The sequence below is a fragment of the Dendropsophus ebraccatus genome, chromosome 4, assembly GCF_027789765.1.
Source record: "Dendropsophus ebraccatus isolate aDenEbr1 chromosome 4, aDenEbr1.pat, whole genome shotgun sequence".
Taxonomy (NCBI): domain Eukaryota; kingdom Metazoa; phylum Chordata; class Amphibia; order Anura; family Hylidae; genus Dendropsophus; species Dendropsophus ebraccatus.
In genome coordinates this window covers 26,677,916-26,698,374 of record NC_091457.1, presented here as the reverse complement: position 1 = coordinate 26,698,374, position 20,459 = coordinate 26,677,916, and the positions used below count along the sequence as shown (strand labels likewise).

General features: G+C 50.1%; 1 protein-coding gene across 13 annotated transcripts in view; it reads right to left on the bottom strand.

The window, feature by feature from the left end:
• Positions 1–20,459, bottom strand: part of NRXN2 (neurexin 2) — a 609,925-nt gene that overhangs the window by 385,450 nt on the left and 204,016 nt on the right. For all 13 annotated transcript variants that reach the window (XM_069965315.1, XM_069965314.1, XM_069965322.1 and 10 more), the window contains one exon: positions 18,159–18,176. In XM_069965315.1, the coding sequence (XP_069821416.1) occupies positions 18,159–18,176 (18 nt within the window). The remainder of the gene's footprint in view (positions 1–18,158; positions 18,177–20,459) is intronic.

Here is a 20,459-nt window from a genome sequence, read left to right as displayed (position 1 = left end):
ACAGGAGCTTACAGACTAGGAGGACTGGGGGGACACAGGAGCTTACAGACTAGGAGGAGGACTGGGGGACACAGGAGCTTACACACTAGGAGGACTGGGGGGACACAGGAGCTTACAGACTAGGAGGACTGGGGGGACACAGGAGCTTACAGACTAGGAGGAGGACTGGGGGACACAGGAGCTTACAGACTAGGAGGACTGGGGGGACACAGGAGCTTACAGACTAGGAGGACTGGGGGGACACAGGAGCTTACAGACTAGGAGGACTGGGGGGGACACAGGAGCTTACAGACTAGGAGGACTGGGGGGGACACAGGATCTTACAGACTAGGAGGAGGACTGGGGGACACAGGAGCTACAGACTAGGAGGAGGACTGGGGGGACACAGGAGCTTACAGACTAGGAGGACTGGGGGGGACACAGGAGCTTACACACTAGGAGGAGGACTGGGGGGACACAGGAGCTTACAGACTAGGAGGACTGGGGAGACACAGGAGTTTACAGACTAGGAGGAGGACTGGGGGACACAGGAGCTTACAGACTAGGAGGACTGGGGGGACACAGGAGCTTACAGACTAGGAGGACTGGGGGGACACAGGAGCTTACAGACTAGGAGGACTGGGGGGACACAGGAGCTTACAGACTAGGAGGACTGGGGGACATAGGAGCTTACAGACTAGGAGGAGGACTGGGGGGACACAGGAGCTTACAGACTAGGAGGAGGACTGGGGGACACAGGAGCTTACAGACTAGGAGGAGGACTGGGGGACACAGGAGCTTACAGACTAGGAGGAGGACTGGGGGACACAGGAGCTTACAGACTAGGAGGAGGACTGGGGGGCACAGGAGCTTACAGACTAGGAGGAGGACTGGGGGGCATAGGAGCTTACAGACTAGGAGGAGGACTGGGGGACACAGGAGCTTACAGACTAGGAGGACTGGGGGACACAGGAGTTTACAGACTAGGAGGACTGGGGACACAGGAGCTTACAGACTAGGAGGACTGGGGGGGACACAGGAGCTTACAGACTAGGAAGACTGGGGGGACACTGGAGTTTACAGACTAGGAGGAGGACTGGGGGGACACAGGAGCTTACAGACTAGGAGGACTGGGGGGACACAGGAGCTTACAGACTAGGAGGACTGGGGGGGACACAGGAGCTTACAGACTAGGAGGAGGACTGGGGGGGGCACAGGAGCTTACAGACTAGGAGGAGGACTGGGGGGGACACAGGAGCTTACAGACTAGGAGGAGGACTGGGGGGGGACACAGGAGCTTACAGACTAGGAAGACTGGGGGGACACTGGAGCTTACAGACTAGGAGGAGGACTGGGGGACACAGGAGCTTACAGACTAGGAGGACTGGGGGGACACAGGAGCTTACAGACTAGGAGGAGGACTGGGGGGACACAGGAGCTTACAGACTAGGAGGACTGGGGGGACACAGGAGCTTACAGACTAGGAGGACTGGGGGACATAGGAGCTTACAGACTAGGAGGACTGGGGGGGACACAGGAGTTTACAGACTAGGAGGAGGACTGGGGGGACACAGGAGCTTACAGACTAGGAGGACTGGGGGACACAGGAGCTTACACACTAGGAGGACTGGGGGGGACATAGGAGCTTACAGACTAGGAGGACTGGGGGGACACAGGAGCTTACAGACTAGGAGGAGGACTGGGGGACACAGGAGCTTACAGACTAGGAGGAGGACTGGGGGGGACACAGGAGCTTACAGACTAGGAAGACTGGGGGGACACAGGAGCTTACAGACTAGGAAGACTGGGGGGACACAGGAGCTTACAGACTAGGAGGACTGGGGGGACACAGGAGCTTACAGACTAGGAGGACTGGGGGGACACAGGAGCTTACAGACTAGGAGGAGGACTGGGGGGACACAGGAGCTTACAGACTAGGAGGACTGGGGGGACACAGGAGCTTACAGACTAGGAGGAGGACTGGGGGGGACAGGAGCTTACAGACTAGGAGGAGGACTGGGGGACACAGGAGCTTACAGACTAGGAGGACTGGGGGGACACAGGAGCTTACAGACTAGGAGGAGGACTGGGGGACACAGGAGCTTACAGACTAGGAGGACTGGGGGGGGACACAGGAGCTTACACACTAGGAGGACTGGGGGACATAGGAGCTTACAGACTAGGAGGACTGGGGGGGACACAGGAGCTTACAGACTAGGAGGAGGACTGGGGGACACAGGAGCTTACAGACTAGGAGGACTGGGGGACATAGGAGCTTACAGACTAGGAGGACTGGGGGGGACACAGGAGCTTACAGACTAGGAGGACTGGGGGGGACATAGGAGCTTACAGACTAGGAGGAGGACTGGGGGGACACAGGAGCTTACAGACTAGGAGGACTGGGGGACACAGGAGCTTACAGACTAGGAGGAGGACTGGGGGGACACAGGAGCTTACAGACTAGGAGGAGGACTGGGGGGACACAGGAGCTTACAGACTAGGAGGAGGACTGGGGGACACAGGAGCTTACAGACTAGGAGTACTGGGGGGGACATAGGAGCTTACAGACTAGGAGGAGGACTGGGGGACACAGGAGCTTACAGACTAGGAGGACTGGGGGGGACACAGGAGCTTACAGACTAGGAGGAGGACTGGGAGGACAATAGGAGCTTACAGACTAGGAGGACTGGGGGACACAGGAGCTTACAGACTAGGAGGACTGGGGGGACACAGGAGCTTACACACTAGGAGGACTGGGGGGGACATAGGAGCTTACAGACTAGCAGGACTGGGGGGGACACAGGAGCTTACAGACTAGGAGGAGGACTGGGGGGACACAGGAGCTTACAGACTAGGAGGAGGACTGGGGGGGACACAGGAGTTTACAGACTAGGAAAACTGGGGGGACACAGGAGCTTACAGACTAGGAAGACTGGGGGGACACAGGATCTTACAGACTAGGAGGAGGACTGGGGGGGGAAACAGGAGCTTACAGACTAGGAGGACTGGGGGGACACAGGAGCTTACAGACTAGGAGGAGGACTGGGGGACACAGGAGCTTACAGACTAGGAGGAGGACTGTGGGGACACAGGAGCTTACAGACTAGGAGGACTGGGGGGACACAGGAGCTTACAGACTAGGAGGAGGACTGGGGGGACACAGGAGCTTACAGACTAGGAGGAGGACTGAGGGGACACAGGAGCTTACATACTAGGAGGAGGACTGTGGGGACACAGGAGCTTACAGACTAGGAGGACTGGGGGGACACAGGAGCTTACAGACTAGGAGGAGGACTGGGGGGACACAGGAGCTTACAGACTAGGAGGAGGACTGGGGGGACACAGGAGCTTACAGACTAGGAGGAGGACTGGGGGACACAGGAGCTTACAGACTAGGAGGAGGACTGGGGGACACAGGAGCTTACAGACTAGGAGGACTGGGGGGACACAGGAGCTTACAGACTAGGAGGACTGGGGGGGACACAGGAGCTTACAGACTAGGAGGAGGACTGGGGGGACACAGGAGCTTACAGACTAGGAGGAGGACTGGGGGACACAGGAGCTTACAGACTAGGAGGAGGACTGGGGGGACACAGGAGCTTACAGACTAGGAGGACTGGGGGGACACAGGAGCTTACATACTAGGAGGAGGACTGGGGGGACACAGGAGCTTACAGACTAGGAGGACTGGGGGGACACAGGAGCTTACAGACTAGGAGGACTGGGGGGACACAGGAGCTTACAGACTAGGAGGACTGGGGGACATAGGAGCTTACAGACTAGGAGGAGGACTGGGGGGACACAGGAGCTTACAGACTAGGAGGACTGGGGGACACAGGAGTTTACAGACTAGGAGGAGGACTGGGGGGCACAGGAGCTTACAGACTAGGAGGAGGACTGGGGGGCATAGGAGCTTACAGACTAGGAGGAGGACTGGGGGGACACAGGAGCTTACAGACTAGGAGGACTGGGGGGACACAGGAGCTTACAGACTAGGAGGACTGGGGGGACACAGGAGCTTACAGACTAGGAGGACTGGGGGGACACAGGAGCTTACAGACTAGGAGGAGGACTGGGGGACACAGGAGCTTACAGACTAGGAGGACTGGGGGGACACAGGAGCTTACACACTAGGAGGAGGACTGGGGGGACACAGGAGCTTACAGACTAGGAGGACTGGGGGGGACACAGGAGCTTACAGACTAGGAGGACTGGGGGGACACAGGAGCTTACAGACTAGGAGGAGGACTGGGGGACACAGGAGCTTACAGACTAGGAGGAGGACTGGGGGACACAGGAGCTTACAGACTAGGAGGACTGGGGGGACACAGGAGCTTACAGACTAGGAGGAGGACTGGGGGGACACAGGAGCTTACAGACTAGGAGGAGGACTGGGGGACACAGGAGCTTACAGACTAGGAGGAGGACTGGGGGGACACAGGAGCTTACAGACTAGGAGGACTGGGGGGACACAGGAGCTTACATACTAGGAGGAGGACTGGGGGGACACAGGAGCTTACAGACTAGGAGGACTGGGGGGACACAGGAGCTTACAGACTAGGAGGACTGGGGGGACACAGGAGCTTACAGACTAGGAGGACTGGGGGACATAGGAGCTTACAGACTAGGAGGAGGACTGGGGGGACACAGGAGCTTACAGACTAGGAGGACTGGGGGACACAGGAGTTTACAGACTAGGAGGAGGACTGGGGGGCACAGGAGCTTACAGACTAGGAGGAGGACTGGGGGGCATAGGAGCTTACAGACTAGGAGGAGGACTGGGGGACACAGGAGCTTACAGACTAGGAGGACTGGGGGACACAGGAGTTTACAGACTAGGAGGACTGGGGACACAGGAGCTTAAAGACTAGGAGGAGGACTGGGGGGACACAGGAGCTTACAGACTAGGAGGACTGGGGGGACACAGGAGCTTACAGACTAGGAGGACTGGGGGGGACACAGGAGCTTACAGACTAGGAGGAGGACTGGGGGGGCACAGGAGCTTACAGACTAGGAGGAGGACTGGGGGGGACACAGGAGCTTACAGACTAGGAGGAGGACTGGGGGGGGGACACAGGAGCTTACAGACTAGGAAGACTGGGGGGACACTGGAGTTTACAGACTAGGAGGACTGGGGGGACACAGGAGCTTACAGACTAGGAGGACTGGGGGGGACACAGGAGCTTACAGACTAGGAGGAGGACTGGGGGGGGGCACAGGAGCTTACAGACTAGGAGGAGGACTGGGGGGGACACAGGAGCTTACAGACTAGGAGGAGGACTGGGGGGGGACACAGGAGCTTACAGACTAGGAAGACTGGGGGGACACTGGAGCTTACAGACTAGGAGGAGGACTGGGGGACACAGGAGCTTACAGACTAGGAGGACTGGGGGGACACAGGAGCTTACAGACTAGGAGGACTGGGGGGGACACAGGAGCTTACAGACTAGGAGGAGGACTGGGGGGGGCACAGGAGCTTACAGACTAGGAGGAGGACTGGGGGGGACACAGGAGCTTACAGACTAGGAGGAGGACTGGGGGGGGACACAGGAGCTTACAGACTAGGAAGACTGGGGGGACACTGGAGCTTACAGACTAGGAGGAGGACTGGGGGACACAGGAGCTTACAGACTAGGAGGACTGGGGGGACCCAGGAGCTTACAGACTAGGAGGAGGACTGGGGGGACCCAGGAGCTTACAGACTAGGAGGACTGGGGGGACACAGGAGCTTACAGACTAGGAGGACTGGGGGACATAGGAGCTTACAGACTAGGAGGACTGGGGGGGACACAGGAGTTTACAGACTAGGAGGAGGACTGGGGGGACACAGGAGCTTACAGACTAGGAGGACTGGGGGACACAGGAGCTTACACACTAGGAGGACTGGGGGGACACAGGAGCTTACAGACTAGGAGGAGGACTGGGGGACACAGGAGCTTACAGACTAGGAGGAGGACTGGGGGGGACACAGGAGCTTACAGACTAGGAAGACTGGGGGGACACAGGAGCTTACAGACTAGGAAGACTGGGGGGACACAGGAGCTTACAGACTAGGAGGAGGACTGGGGGGGGACACAGGAGCTTACAGACTAGGAAGACTGGGGGGACACTGGAGCTTACAGACTAGGAGGAGGACTGGGGGACACAGGAGCTTACAGACTAGGAGGACTGGGGGGACACAGGAGCTTACAGACTAGGAGGAGGACTGGGGGGACACAGGAGCTTACAGACTAGGAGGACTGGGGGGACACAGGAGCTTACAGACTAGGAGGAGGACTGGGGGGGACAGGAGCTTACAGACTAGGAGGAGGACTGGGGGACACAGGAGCTTACAGACTAGGAGGACTGGGGGGACACAGGAGCTTACAGACTAGGAGGAGGACTGGGGGACACAGGAGCTCACAGACTAGGAGGAGGACTGGGGGACACAGGAGCTTACAGACTAGGAGGACTGGGGGGGACACAGGAGCTTACACACTAGGAGGACTGGGGGACATAGGAGCTTACAGACTAGGAGGAGGACTGGGAGGACCATAGGAGCTTACAGACTAGGAGGAGGACTGGGGGGACACAGGAGCTTACAGACTAGGAGGACTGGGGGGACACAGGAGCTTACAGACTAGGAGGAGGACTGGGGGGACACAGGAGCTTACAGACTAGGAGGAGGACTGGGGGACACAGGAGCTTACAGACTAGGAGTACTGGGGGGGACATAGGAGCTTACAGACTAGGAGGAGGACTGGGAGGACAATAGGAGCTTACAGACTAGGAGGACTGGGGGACACAGGAGCTTACAGACTAGAAGGACTGGGGGGACACAGGAGCTTACAGACTAGGAGGACTGGGGGGACACAGGAGCTTACACACTAGGAGGACTGGGGGGGACATAGGAGCTTACAGACTAGCAGGACTGGGGGGGACACAGGAGCTTACAGACTAGGAGGAGGACTGGGGGGACACAGGAGCTTACAGACTAGGAGGAGGACTGGGGGGGACACAGGAGTTTACAGACTAGGAAAACTGGGGGGACACAGGAGCTTACAGACTAGGAAGACTGGGGGGACACAGGATCTTACAGACTAGGAGGAGGACTGGGGGGGGACACAGGAGCTTACAGACTAGGAGGACTGGGGGGACACAGGAGCTTACAGACTAGGAGGAGGACTGGGGGGACACAGGAGCTTACAGACTAGGAAGACTGGGGGGACACTGGAGCTTACATACTAGGAGGAGGACTGTGGGGACACAGGAGCTTACAGACTAGGAGGACTGGGGGGACACAGGAGCTTACAGACTAGGAGGAGGACTGGGGGGACACAGGAGCTTACATACTAGGAGGAGGACTGTGGGGACACAGGAGCTTACAGACTAGGAGGACTGGGGGGACACAGGAGCTTACAGACTAGGAGGAGGACTGGGGGGACACAGGAGCTTACAGACTAGGAGGAGGACTGGGGGGACACAGGAGCTTACAGACTAGGAGGAGGACTGGGGGACACAGGAGCTTACAGACTAGGAGGAGGACTGGGGGACACAGGAGCTTACAGACTAGGAGGACTGGGGGGACACAGGAGCTTACAGACTAGGAGGACTGGGGGGGACACAGGAGCTTACAGACTAGGAGGACTGGGGGACATAGGAGCTTACAGACTAGGAGGACTGGGGGGACACAGGAGCTTACAGACTAGGAGGTGGACTGGGGGACACAGGAGCTTACAGACTAGGAGGACTGGGGGGACACAGGAGCTTACAGACTAGGAGGAGGACTGGGGGACACAGGAGCTTACAGACTAGGAGGACTGGGGGGGACACAGGAGCTTACACACTAGGAGGACTGGGGGACATAGGAGCTTACAGACTAGGAGGACTGGGGGGGACACAGGAGCTTACACACTAGGAGGAGGACTGGGGGGACACAGGAGCTTACAGACTAGGAGGAGGACTGGGGGGACACAGGAGCTTACAGACTAGGAAGACTGGGGGGACACTGGAGCTTACAGACTAGGAGGAGGACTGGGGGACACAGGAGCTTACAGACTAGGAGGACTGGGGGGACACAGGAGCTTACAGACTAGGAGGAGGACTGGGGGACACAGGAGCTTACAGACTAGGAGGACTGGGGGGACACAGGAGCTTACACACTAGGAGGAGGACTGGGGGGACACAGGAGCTTACAGACTAGGAGGAGGACTGGGGGACACAGGAGCTTACATACTAGGAGGAGGACTGGGGGGACACAGGGGCTTACAGACTAGGAGGACTGGGGGGGACACAGGAGCTTACAGACTAGGAGGAGGACTGGGGGACACAGGAGCTTACAGACTAGGAGGACTGGGGGACACAGGAGCTTACAGACTAGGAGGAGGACTGGGGGGAAACAGGAGCTTACAGACTAGGAGGACTGGGGGGGACACAGGAGCTTACAGACTAGGAGGAGGACTGGGGGGGACACAGGAGCTTACAGACTAGGAGGACTGGGGGACACAGGAGCTTACAGACTAGGAGGAGGACTGGGGGACACAGGAGCTTACAGACTAGGAGGACTGGGGGACACAGGAGCTTACAGACTAGGAGGACTGACTAGGAGGACCCCCCCATCATACTAAGACTAAGATCCTGGGAAAGCTGGGTGGCCTCAGTCATACAAAAATATAAGATGCAGGAAAGCTGAGTGACTTCTGAATGGCAGTAAGTGTTAAAATACCACCTGTGGTCTGTTCCGGGGGCGGGGCTTGAGACCAGGGGAGGGGCTTATCGGGACATACTCCGGACAGGTCTGGTGGGCAAATCCTCTGTCAGTGGGCCCCCAGCTTCAATTCCCCCCCTCCACACACCCCCACCTGGCTACTACTTACATGCATGGTGCAGGCGCTGCTCCCCGGCCTCCACACACTCTGCCTGGGGAGAGGCTGGATGCTTGTGAAGTCGCACTGCCTCCTGGGCTCCCCCGCAGACAGGGCCAGCAGAGCATGGAGTGCAGCCTGTAGCTGTAGCTGCTTCCTGTAAGACCCGGTCACTCTGTGTCACAGGAAGCAGCTACAGTCCTCCTCCTTCCCGACCACCACCAGCCCCGCACTGCTACAGGTGTCACAGAGCGCCGACACTTGTGTCTTCAGCTCCTTCCCCTTCACTGCTCTCCTCAGCCGGGGGGCCCCTGTCACGTGATCTGAACTAGGGGGCCCGATGCACGTGCACCATATGCACCTAGGTTAAAGCGGCCCTGATCCTACCCCCCCAGTACATAGTATCCCCCATAGAATGGATCTACTCTGAACTATGATCACAGCTCAGGAGGCCCAGTGTATTGCAAGGATAGGCCCCTCTGATGTGGTGGGCCCCATAGTGGCCGCTATGGCTGCTACGGTGGTAGTTGCACCTCTGATAGGGGCACAGGACAGTGACTGTAGGGCTTACTTTAGTGGCTCAGACATTTTTTGTTATTTGGTAAAAAGAAAATAAAAATATATACTGCATATTCTTGTTTTAACAAACCCCGCCTATTATGAATCATTCCTGACTGAAGTTAATTTTAGTATAAAACCTGTATTTTTCTTAATGTTTATATATTTTTTTTCTAATCAGTTACATAATTGAGCATGTGATCCCCACAAACCATATGTTGCCTTTTACAAAGAGATTAAAAGATCAGAAGCGGTTAAAAAAATAAAAAAGCTTCTGCTCTCGCTCAATCTCTCCGGGCCCTCAGCTACAAGAGACATAAAAGAATAAAGCCACCACAGAAAAGGCACATTAACCGTCCTTCCCCTCACAGGCCGCTGTAAAAGGAAGGGTTTGACTTGGTACATTACTATATAAAAAGGTACGCCAATAAAATGCTTAATGTGTGTTCTCAGAATTTAATTTGAATTGTCTTTCTATCCGAACACCATTTTATTTTCGGCTCATAATTGGCTGTGAGATTACTATTGACCCAATGGTCTTACCATCCGAAAATAACTGATATTATCTGATTAAAACTGAAAGGATTTGTAGAAAAAATATGCACATTATGCAAAAAGCTTTACTCTCCGATGTATAAGCGGACCAAAACATGTTGACAGATAGCAGCTTTTACCTCTTCTGCATTGTAAATGATCCACAAGGATGTATAGGACCTCTACTTGTCTATTCATAGATGTGTATACAACAGAACCAAGCTGCCAGATGGGCTCACTGCCCTGGACCTCCACAGGCGGGTGCACAGACCATCTCCAGAGGGCAACAGTCACAGACAAGAGGCACAGAGACATCCAGTATCTCGGCAAGCTCATAATTTTGTGTCTTCTAGTTTTTAGTTCAATCCTTTGAGGGAGTCGATGACTGATTCAGTTGCATGAACAGTTGTCCGACTCCTGGCACTCACGCCAATCGCTTATCCTATGTGGTGGATGAGTCGTCCATTTGGAAAAGCTGGATACCCCTGTTTTAGAACAAGTCCTTTAGAAGTGTTGAGTAGAGATGATCGAACAGGGCCGAGGTTCAGGTTTATACAAACCCGAACCATCGGCATGTGACTCCCACTGCCTTCCCGTTCTGTGGGGAAGATGGAGACAGCCCAATTACCGTCTGAAAAACAGGGATACAGCCTAGGTAATAGGCTGTATCCCTGTTTTCCAGGCAGTACTCGGCTGTCTCCACCTTCCCCACGGAACGGGAAAGCAGCCAGAGTCACATGCCGATGGTTCGGGTTGGTACAAACCTGAACCTCGGCCCTGTTTGATCATCTCTAGTGTTAAGCACACCTGTCAAACTGTTCGGGTTTGGCAACGTTCTCTAAACCTACATGCTTTGCGTTTAATTCCCCGCAGCTGCAAAGGTTGGATGGAGCCCTAGGGCTGCCAGGAAAACATAAACATAGATATGTTTTCCAGGGTGGCATCAAACCTCTGAAGCCACAGGGAATCAAGTATTGAGCGTTCGGAACCTTGACGAAAGCGTCGGAGCATTCAGAGCATTGCCGAACCTGAACAGTTTAAAGGGGTATTCTGGGAAAAATTTACTTTCCCCCTATTCACAGGATAGGGGAAAAGGAGGTGGTTGCAGGGGGTCCAACCTCTGAACCCCCGAAGATCTCCGTACTGGGCAACGCCGACTCTGTTATGAATAGAGCCCCGGGTCGGCATGCGACCTACGGCTCTGTTCATTTGTATTGAAAGACGGAAAGAGCCAAGCACAGTGTTCTTCCAAAGTACTGGGCTCTTTCCGCCTCTCTATAGAAATGAATAGAACCGCAGGTTACGTTCCAACCCGGGGATCTATTCAAAACAGTCGACGGGGCCCGATACGGAGATCTCTGGGGAATTCAGAGGTTGACACCCCGTGACCTCCTACTTTTGCCTTGTTGTGTGGATAGGGGACCAGTAATTTTTTCCTGGGATACCCCTTTAACAGGTCGGCTGAACACTTGTCCTTAGTCATAACTATGATTGTCGGTAGACTTGACCATGACACTAGGTATCTTTGTTGCAAGTATTCTTAAGGTCCCATATTAGAGATGAGCGAACCGGGTTCGGGTTCGAGTCCATCCGAACCCAAACGATCTGCATTTGATTAGTGGCGGCTGCTGAACTTGCATAAAGCTCTAAGGTTGTCTGGAAAACATGGATACAGCCAATGCCGAAAGTTCAGGTTCGGATGGACTTGAGCATGCTCCAGGTTCGCTCATCTCTATCCCATATACTTTATACTAACATCGACCAAACAGATAATGTCGGTGAAGATAGGGGACAGGTATAATGGGTTTTAACTGCCCAAACCTTTTGGTCTTGGAGAGGTAAGACATAGCCAGAGCTGCCCGGTAGCCCTGAGAGAACACATGTATGTTAGACCATGGGGAGGACATGAGAGATAACGGTCAGCTGTACAAATGTTATTGAAAGTACTTCTTTATAGTACTTGGTACCAATCAAGCTTTTTTCCGACGTACCCTAAACCCAAGTGATCATTCCGCATTATTTAGCACATAGTAACTAAAATACTGCACTTAGGAGAGAAGTTGCTCAGCAGTAATGAAAGCAATTTTGGTGGATGGCTGCTAGACATTCTTCTGCCTAGCAAACACATTTCCACAATTATAACTAATGTTCTCGCAACTAATCATCCATAGACTATTAGGTTGCTTCAAAAACCAGATCTTTAATTTTGAAAAACAAACTTAAGGAAATGGAAACGTAACAGAAATGCTAAGTAACATTTGTAAGCTCCATACTACTACATCGCTGATCCAGAGGAGGTTGGTGCCAAATGGCCTCAAACTCAAGAGGAAGAAATTATTTCCAGAATTAATGATAATCAGATTATAATCTCTGGGCCGACCCACCTCCCTATATATAACTTGTCATTACAGGTTTCACAACAGGTTTCACTAAACGCCATTGCAGCAGCTGCCTGACATCGGTTGCTAAAGTTAATTTAGTATCTTCATTGTACTGAACTGGGATGACGGATGATCAGAATGTCTGAACTGCATCAAAATGAAGTCAATATTAGCACAAAAATAGGATGGTAATCGGTAACTACTATGCACCATCTAAATGAATGAAAAAAAATGCACACACAAAAAGGCTTACTTAATATTGCTAATAAAGCCAAGAGCATGGTCTCAACGCATTTCTCCCAGAAGTAAAGGATTCATCAGGGGACCAAATATAGAAAAGATGGATAGAAAAGAAAGAACCTGGAACCTTTAATGCATGATGCTATAGATACAAGTACATAATACATTAGTGCACAGCAGAAATAGATGGGAAAATAAACTGGCTATTGATCAAGCTAATCACTCTTGATCCCTCATGAATGCTGATAAAGGCCGTCCATCCATGACTTACGTCTACGACAAGAAGTGCTGCATTAGTAAGTAGCTGTGTCCCAGTATTATGTGCCTTATGCTTTATAGTTCATGGGTTTCTTCTTTCCTTTCTGAGCTTTATAGCCCTCTATGAACCATTTTGTTGCTGGAGGAAACACATTGGGACTAGTGATGAGCGAACATCTTGATGTTCGGTTCGGATCCCAAACACGAACATTAAAAAAAAAAACGTGATTGGTTCGTGTTCGCCAAACATTCACGAACGTGGTCACGGTTTTGTAAAGATATTGAAACAACTTCATTGTGTTTTTTTTTTTTTATTCTGGGAATTTGTGGGAGGTCAAACCCAATTTGTATGGTGCATAATAGTTACCAAATGGCACCCTATATTAGTTCTGGATCTATTAATTATTTACTATGGTTGGACACTCTGATTGTGTTGTTATTTAATAAATACAATCTATTTTGTTACCTACATTATAGCATAGCATAATAAAGGTCACGTTAGTGTTAATTATGGCTGAATTACGGTATAATAGTCTCAGTTTTAAAGTAACACTTCGGTAATTATTTTCGCCTTATGGGCATGCATGGTGACGGTAAATAGCTGCCCTGCTCACCCTCCTTCCAGGCATTCTATTTCCCATCACACAACATCGTCCCTGGTCCCTGCTATGTTCCTACTGTGTGAACCGGAAGCAACTTTTTAAATTTTTCTCTAGATGTATCTCATAAAAGTATATTGAGAAAGTGACCTCCAGTGCATATGTGAATGGGTTGGTTACACTTAAGAGAAGCAGGGGCCAGAAGTGGCGTCCTATTGGGGAACACAGTAAAAGGGGAGCATGGCAGCCGTATACCCTCATTATACCTACGCTAAGTGCGTTTAAGTGTCACTGTGGTTATAACTTTCAAAATCTAAATCAACAGTAGATGTGATATAAAGCAAGTTTACAATTCACATTCATTATTTTTTTTGTTATCATGGAAAACATGGCACTTCCGGTTTTCTGACTCTTTTTTTCTCAAAGAGTCAGAAAACAGGAAGTTCAGTATATCCCAGGCCATCTGAGCGCTCACAGAGAGAAGTCATTTGACTGATGGACACATTGAGCTGTGACTCTGTACTGGACGGAATTCCTGTTTTTTTTCAACCAGCATAAGTCAGAAAACTTCAGGAGACTGGACCTGGATTTCTGGTAAGTTCAGCTTTGTTTTACAGCATGATAACTACAAAAAAAAACAATAAATGTATTTTGCAAACTTGCTTTATTTCACATATACTATTGATTTAGAGTTTGAAAGTTATAACCACAGTGACATGTTTATTTCATAACATTTTGATGGTGTTTTCTATTTGCAGCTACTATCATTGCCTGATTTGGTCTAAAGCCTAAAACAATAGGAGCAAACTGAAAGTTTATTCTTTCTATGGAGACCATTGGGTTAAAAAAAAAAACAAAAAAAAACGTAAACAGTGTATTAAATAAGGAGCGCTCATCCACCTTCTCACTCACCTGTGGATCATTTAGTCCGGACTGGTAATCTTGCCACCAATGCTAATCATTTCTGATGCTAAACAGGCTTGATTCACATTAACACAGGCTAAGTAAATAAAACATTACGGCTAGGACCCAGCGTACAGATCGCACAATGACATCAACCAGATCGTCTATCGTTCCATAGAACTATCTAACACAATACAACCTAAATAAATAAATACAGATGTCACACAGTAAATATTGAGATACGGCAGTGACAAATTGCTCCGGAGAACACAGTTATCCATTATGTGAGATGTGTAATTGGTTATTATCATTACCGCTCCGCAAAGAGAACCCGGGCAGCTGTTTTGCACTGTAAAAAAACCTACTTGAATAACATTCATGGGTATCTTGCACATAGAAGACAAGCGCGGCTATCTGTCTGCTATACTGAAAGCCATCTCTTCCCGTGTGGACATGAACAACCATTTTTATTGTCCAAGGAAGAGCATATGAAAGTCACAGAAAATCTGACTCTTATCTGTAAAACACAGCATAGAGACGGCAAACAGAGAGACCCCGAGGGAGGTGAGGGACTGAGGTGGAAGAGGGAGAGGAAGATCTGGTAAGCCATTGGGGTGTAGAGAAAAAAAGAATGGTCGAGGGCAGTAAAAGTGCAGAGGCAGGATGGGAAGAAAGGAGCTTAGAATGAAATGGGAAGGAAGAATAAGTCTTTACAAAAGGTAGAAGATTATGGTATAAATCCATTTATTTATTTGGTTACCTAACCACCTTCCTGAAATGGCATGAGGAGTCTGCTATTTACATATGCTAAAGGATTGGAGATTACAGTAGAAGCAGATTGTTGCTGGTCGCTGGGTAGAAACCTCCGGACTCCATAATCAGTAAATATTTCTATGTGACCCATAGAAGTGTAGTGCTCTATACATACCTGCCTCTTGCCGACCCCCGTCCGCCATCTTGTGCCAATGATGTCATCTTCGGACGGACGGCCGAACAACTCCGACCGTCCCTAGTGCCGGCCGCCTTCTGGCGCGTCATCAGCTGCTCAGCCGCGATTGGCTGAGCACAGTTATGCTTAGCCAATCGCGGCTGAGTGGCTGATGACGCGGCAGAGGGTAGCCGGCACTAGGGCCGTCCGTCCAAAGATGACATCATTTGCACAAGATGGCGGACAGGGGGGGGGGGAGGTGGCGGCAAGATTCAGGTATGTATAGAGCACTACACTTCCGGGTCTGGTGTGGGTGGGGGGAAACACAAACATAACATATATTACAAAGTTGTATAACTTTGTAATGTGTGTTATTTAGTGAATAATTGTTTAGCGCTGCACTACCCCTTTAATTGTACTGTAGAAATGAGGGAGAAAAATGTACATTTACACTTCACCGTACATTTACTTAAACTAGGGAATAGCCAGATCTTATATTTATTACCTATGGTGATAACTGGACCATGAAAAAAGTAATGAAGTTTGACAAGTTTTTGTCTAGGCAAACGCTTCCTGTCACTGAATATTCTATTCGGTTTGTTGGCAAGAGTCCCTTGTAATGTTTTTTTTTTTTTTTTTTACCAGGTTTTATGCTATTTATGCTTTACCGGTTACATACACTTTAAAGTGACTCTGTACCCACAATCTGCCCTCCCCAAACCACTTGTACCTTCGGATAGCTGCTTTTAATCCAAGATCTGTCCTGGGGTCTGTTCAGCAGGTGATGCAGATATTGTCCTAAAAAACAACTTTTAAACTTGCAGTCAAATTGGCGTGGCCTAGAGTGTCTATGCCCTAACCTTGCACTGCCTCTCCGTCCCTCCTCCCCACCCTCTTCACCTTTAGGAATGGCCCTGGGCAGAACAACTTCTATTCCTCACTTGTTTGAACACTGCACAGGTGCCTTAATGATCCAACGCATGTGCTTTGTTCACACAGGTGAGGAATAGGAGAATACCTGCCTGGGGCATTCCTAATGATAAAGAGGGCGGGGAGGAGGGACGGAGAGGTTGTGCACAGACACCCTGGGCCACACCAGTTTGACACAGGGCTGCAAGTTTAAAAGTTGTTTTTTAGGACAATACTTGCATCACCTGCCGAACGGACCCCAGGACAGATCTTGGATTAAAAACAGGTATCTGAAGGTACAAGCGGTTTGGGGGGGGGGGGGGTCAGATTGTGGGTACAGAGTCGCTTAAAGTAACCTTTGGTTATCTCTCTTGACTTCCCCATACACATGAATGTTCAGCATGTCTAAGGACCCTATTACATGGAGTGATAATTGGCCGATTCGGCCTGATTTGGCTGATTCTCACTCTGTGTAATAGGGACAACAAAGAGCTGATGAAATGATCATTGGCTGATTGTTTCTTTAAGTCTAGACCTAAAATCATCGCCCTCTGATCGCGTATTCCTATATGTAATAGCAATGCCGACTGACGATTGAACAAATAGGTAATACATTACCTGTCCATGTTCCTGGTGTTCTCCGGCGCTCTCCATGCCTCCCGGTGCCGTGGCTGCAGCTTCAGAGTGGCCTGTCAGCTCTGACAGACTGCTCTGAAGCTGCAGCTGCGGTACGGGGAAGCATGGAGAGCGCAGGAGAAGAACGGGAGCATGGACAGGTAATGTATTAACTGTTTGGGCAAGGGCTGCACAAATATCACTAACAATGTCCATGCAGCCCTTGCCAAACGAGTAATCTGCTAGATCAGTGCTCTTTTACAATATTGATCTTCCCTTCATCAGTAATAGGACTCTAAATGTTCAAGTGTTATCTCCATGGAAGGAATGGATAAAGCTGCAGTCATACAGCTCTGGCACCAGCTTATTCCTCAAAGAAAAAAAGGGCCCAGAGATTTTCCAATGACATCATCTGTTTGTGGGGAGTCTGGAAGCTGCTATACCCCTTAAAGAGTCAGCCAAGCCCACCAGTGGCTTTGAGTTAGTATAAGGTGTCCCTTTATGGTCTACCTAACGGGTGAGTCATAACTTATTTAGCTGTAGAACCTTTTATTGTACCGTATAACATATACATTCTATTGTTATGTAACCTGATGTTAGAAACAATGGGGTAGATTTATCAAACATGGTGTAAAGTGAAACTGGCTCAGTTGCCCCTAGCAACCAATCAGATTCCACTTTACATTCCTCATAGACTCTTTGGAAAATGAAAGGTTGAATCTGATTGGTTGCTAGGGGCAACTGGGCCAGTTTCACTTTACACCATGTTTGATAAATCTCCCCCATATTGTCTATCCTATAAATAAAGACCCTTAGGCTATTCCGAGACTGATTCTTTGGCTGTATCGTAACCTTTCTTCTACTTTTTTCCCTTCCTGAGTTGAATTTGTCTCTCACATCTTATTGCACCTTGTCTCTCATCTCTTCCACTGCATATTTTAACTTTATTCCATTTCGGGACCAAAAATGCTAATGTTCTTCCCCCGAGCCTACTCTCTGTTCATATTAGTCTTCTAGGTTACCAGTCTTTCTCCACCTTTCCCCCCCCCCCCCCCTTCATTTTTCTGTCATGCTTATCCCTCCTTATTTCCTTTTCTCCTAAACATCTCTTGATTTCCAGTCCTGTGCTCTCCCATTAAAGTCTAATTAACATAATTTGCATAATGCTTGCTCATTATTATGTTCAGAGGAGTCAGGTGACAGGGAAAGCAAGATAATAGGGAGGGGGGTGAGCAGAGGAGAGAAGAAGAGGAGGGTGGTTGGTAGGGAAAGTGAATGGTTGGGAGAAGAACCTGAGAAAGAGACGGGGGGAAGGGGGGGGGGATGGAATTTACACAGTGATACCTAACCCTTTCCATCACAGATCCCTGCGGAGTATCATATGATATTATTTAAACAAGCAGCTACTCACCTTCAATCACACGATCCTCTGCATGGAAACCGAGAGAGAGAGAAGAAAAAAGACGAATATGACAATTACTAAAGGAGATAAGAGAGCAGCAGAAAATCACAATGATAGAAAGACATAGAGAGCGCGGTTGTACATTTATTCTTTATTTCCCAGCTCTGTCTATTATTCACTTTTCCCTCGTTCTCATTGTTTATTTCCAGATTGTACAGAATTGTACTTGGATCTCTTCTTCCTCTTTTCCCCTCTACTATGTGCTCTTCATGCACGCTCCATCCCTTTCTATCTCTCAGTTCTGTTTTTGCTGTTGTGACCTTCATCCTTCTCCTTGCCCCTGGACTACCACCACCCCAGGCTAATGTTCATCCAGCCAGCTGAGCCCCCTGGAGGAGCTCCCCCTCCCCACCCTTCCATGGATATGAATAGACCAGTAGACCCCAGGCTGAGAGTCAGTGTCACTGCTGGTGACATCCACAAGGGACCGCAGAGAGGGAGGGGGATCGTGAAAGTGATTGAGATGAAGGAAAACAGAGAGTCTCTGTGGAAGAGAGGACTAAAAAGCAAGATGATGAAAGAGAAAAGAGAGTGCAATGTTGCACAGATAGAGAGATAGAGAAGGCGGTTGTTTATAAAAATAGAATTATGGGGAGAGAGCGGGAGAGAGGAGGAGGAGGGCTACCCGACAAGCGGTTGTCTGACAGAAGACACAATGTAAAGCGCGTTTATGTCTTCTCTGACTTCTTAAGATTTCTTAAATTTTACAATATACCAAAGTCAGGCCCTTTAAAGTGACAGTCTCTGCCAGTGACTACATGATACATGCATTATGTATACATTGCTCAGGGATGGTTTTTCATTAAGGAAAAAAGAGAGAAAAGTCTTAAAGGGGTTATCCAGCGCTACAAAAACATGGCCACTTTCTTTTAGAGACAACACAACTCTTGTCTCCAGTTCAGGTGCGGTTTGCAATTAAGCTCCGTTCACTTCAATGAAACTGAGCAGCAAAACCCCAAGCTGGAGACAAGAGTGGTGCTGTCTCTGGAAGAAAGTGGTCATGTTTTTGTAGCACTGGATAACCCCTTTAAAGGGGTTATCCAGCGCTACAAAGACATGGCCACTTTCCCTCTACTGTTGTCTCCAGTTTGGGTGGGGTTTTTAAACTCAGTTCCATTGAAGTAAATGGAGCTTAATTGCAAACTGCACCTGAACTGGAAACAACAGTAGGGGGAAAAGTGGCCAAAAACATGGCCACTTTCTTCCAAAGACAGTACCACTCTTGTCTCCAGCTTGGGCGGGGTTTTGCTGCTCAGTTTTATTGAAGTGAATGGAGCTTAATTGCAAACCGCACCTGAACTGGAGACAAGAGTCGTGTTGTCTGTAAAAGAAAGTGGCCGTGTTTTTGTAGCACTGGATAACCCCTTTAACTGTACCCCAGTAGGAAGAAAACAGCATCCAAGAGTATTTTATTGTATTTAGCCGTCCCTTTATATTATCTTATTGCCAGAAAATAAGAAGCATGGATCTTGGTGAGACAACCAGTTTAATTTACACATTCGGCATACATTATGTTAGGAGACCAAAAGTTTTGGGAATATCAGTCCTGAGATGATTCATTGTTTGATATTTCCTTGGAGCTGTTAGAGCTTGATTTTAATTTTGTATTTTTTGTGTTTTTTTTTTCAATAGATCCCTAAGTCACTTGTATAGCCAAAAAATATAATTATATAATCCAGCCTGTCAGTTACTAGAGGGAGCTTAGTACATACTGTCATATTGTCACAAGCAGTACAGACTCCCCCAAAGACCTAAACAAAGCAGGACATGACTTTGGTGGTGGTGGTGGTGGTGGTAGGGGGGAGACCTATTGAACCTGTAGTTTTGCCTGTACAGTGGTATATACTTAAAGCGAATGTAACATCAGGTACATTAGTTTTAAAATGACCCATGGATAGATGAGCACCGATGCAGGGAAGCTGGTGCCGCAGTTCATTTTTTGAACCACGGCCTGATTCCCGTGTACGGCGCCGTTCTTTCCACGGATACCGGGCGCGGGCTGAAGCACTGGAGGGGGCCGAGCCGCCCCCAGTGGGAGGAAATCCCCACCCCTCCATGACGCAGCTCCATTAGAATCAATGAAGCCACGTCATAGATGGACGGGGGATTCCCCCCACTGGGGGCGGCCCGGCCCCCTCCAGTGCTTCAGCCCCCGCCCGGTATCCGTGGATAAAACGACGCTGCCGGCGCCGATCTATCCGTGGGTCATGTTAAAGTCAATGCTTTAAGCACAGGTGGTTCTACTTATGC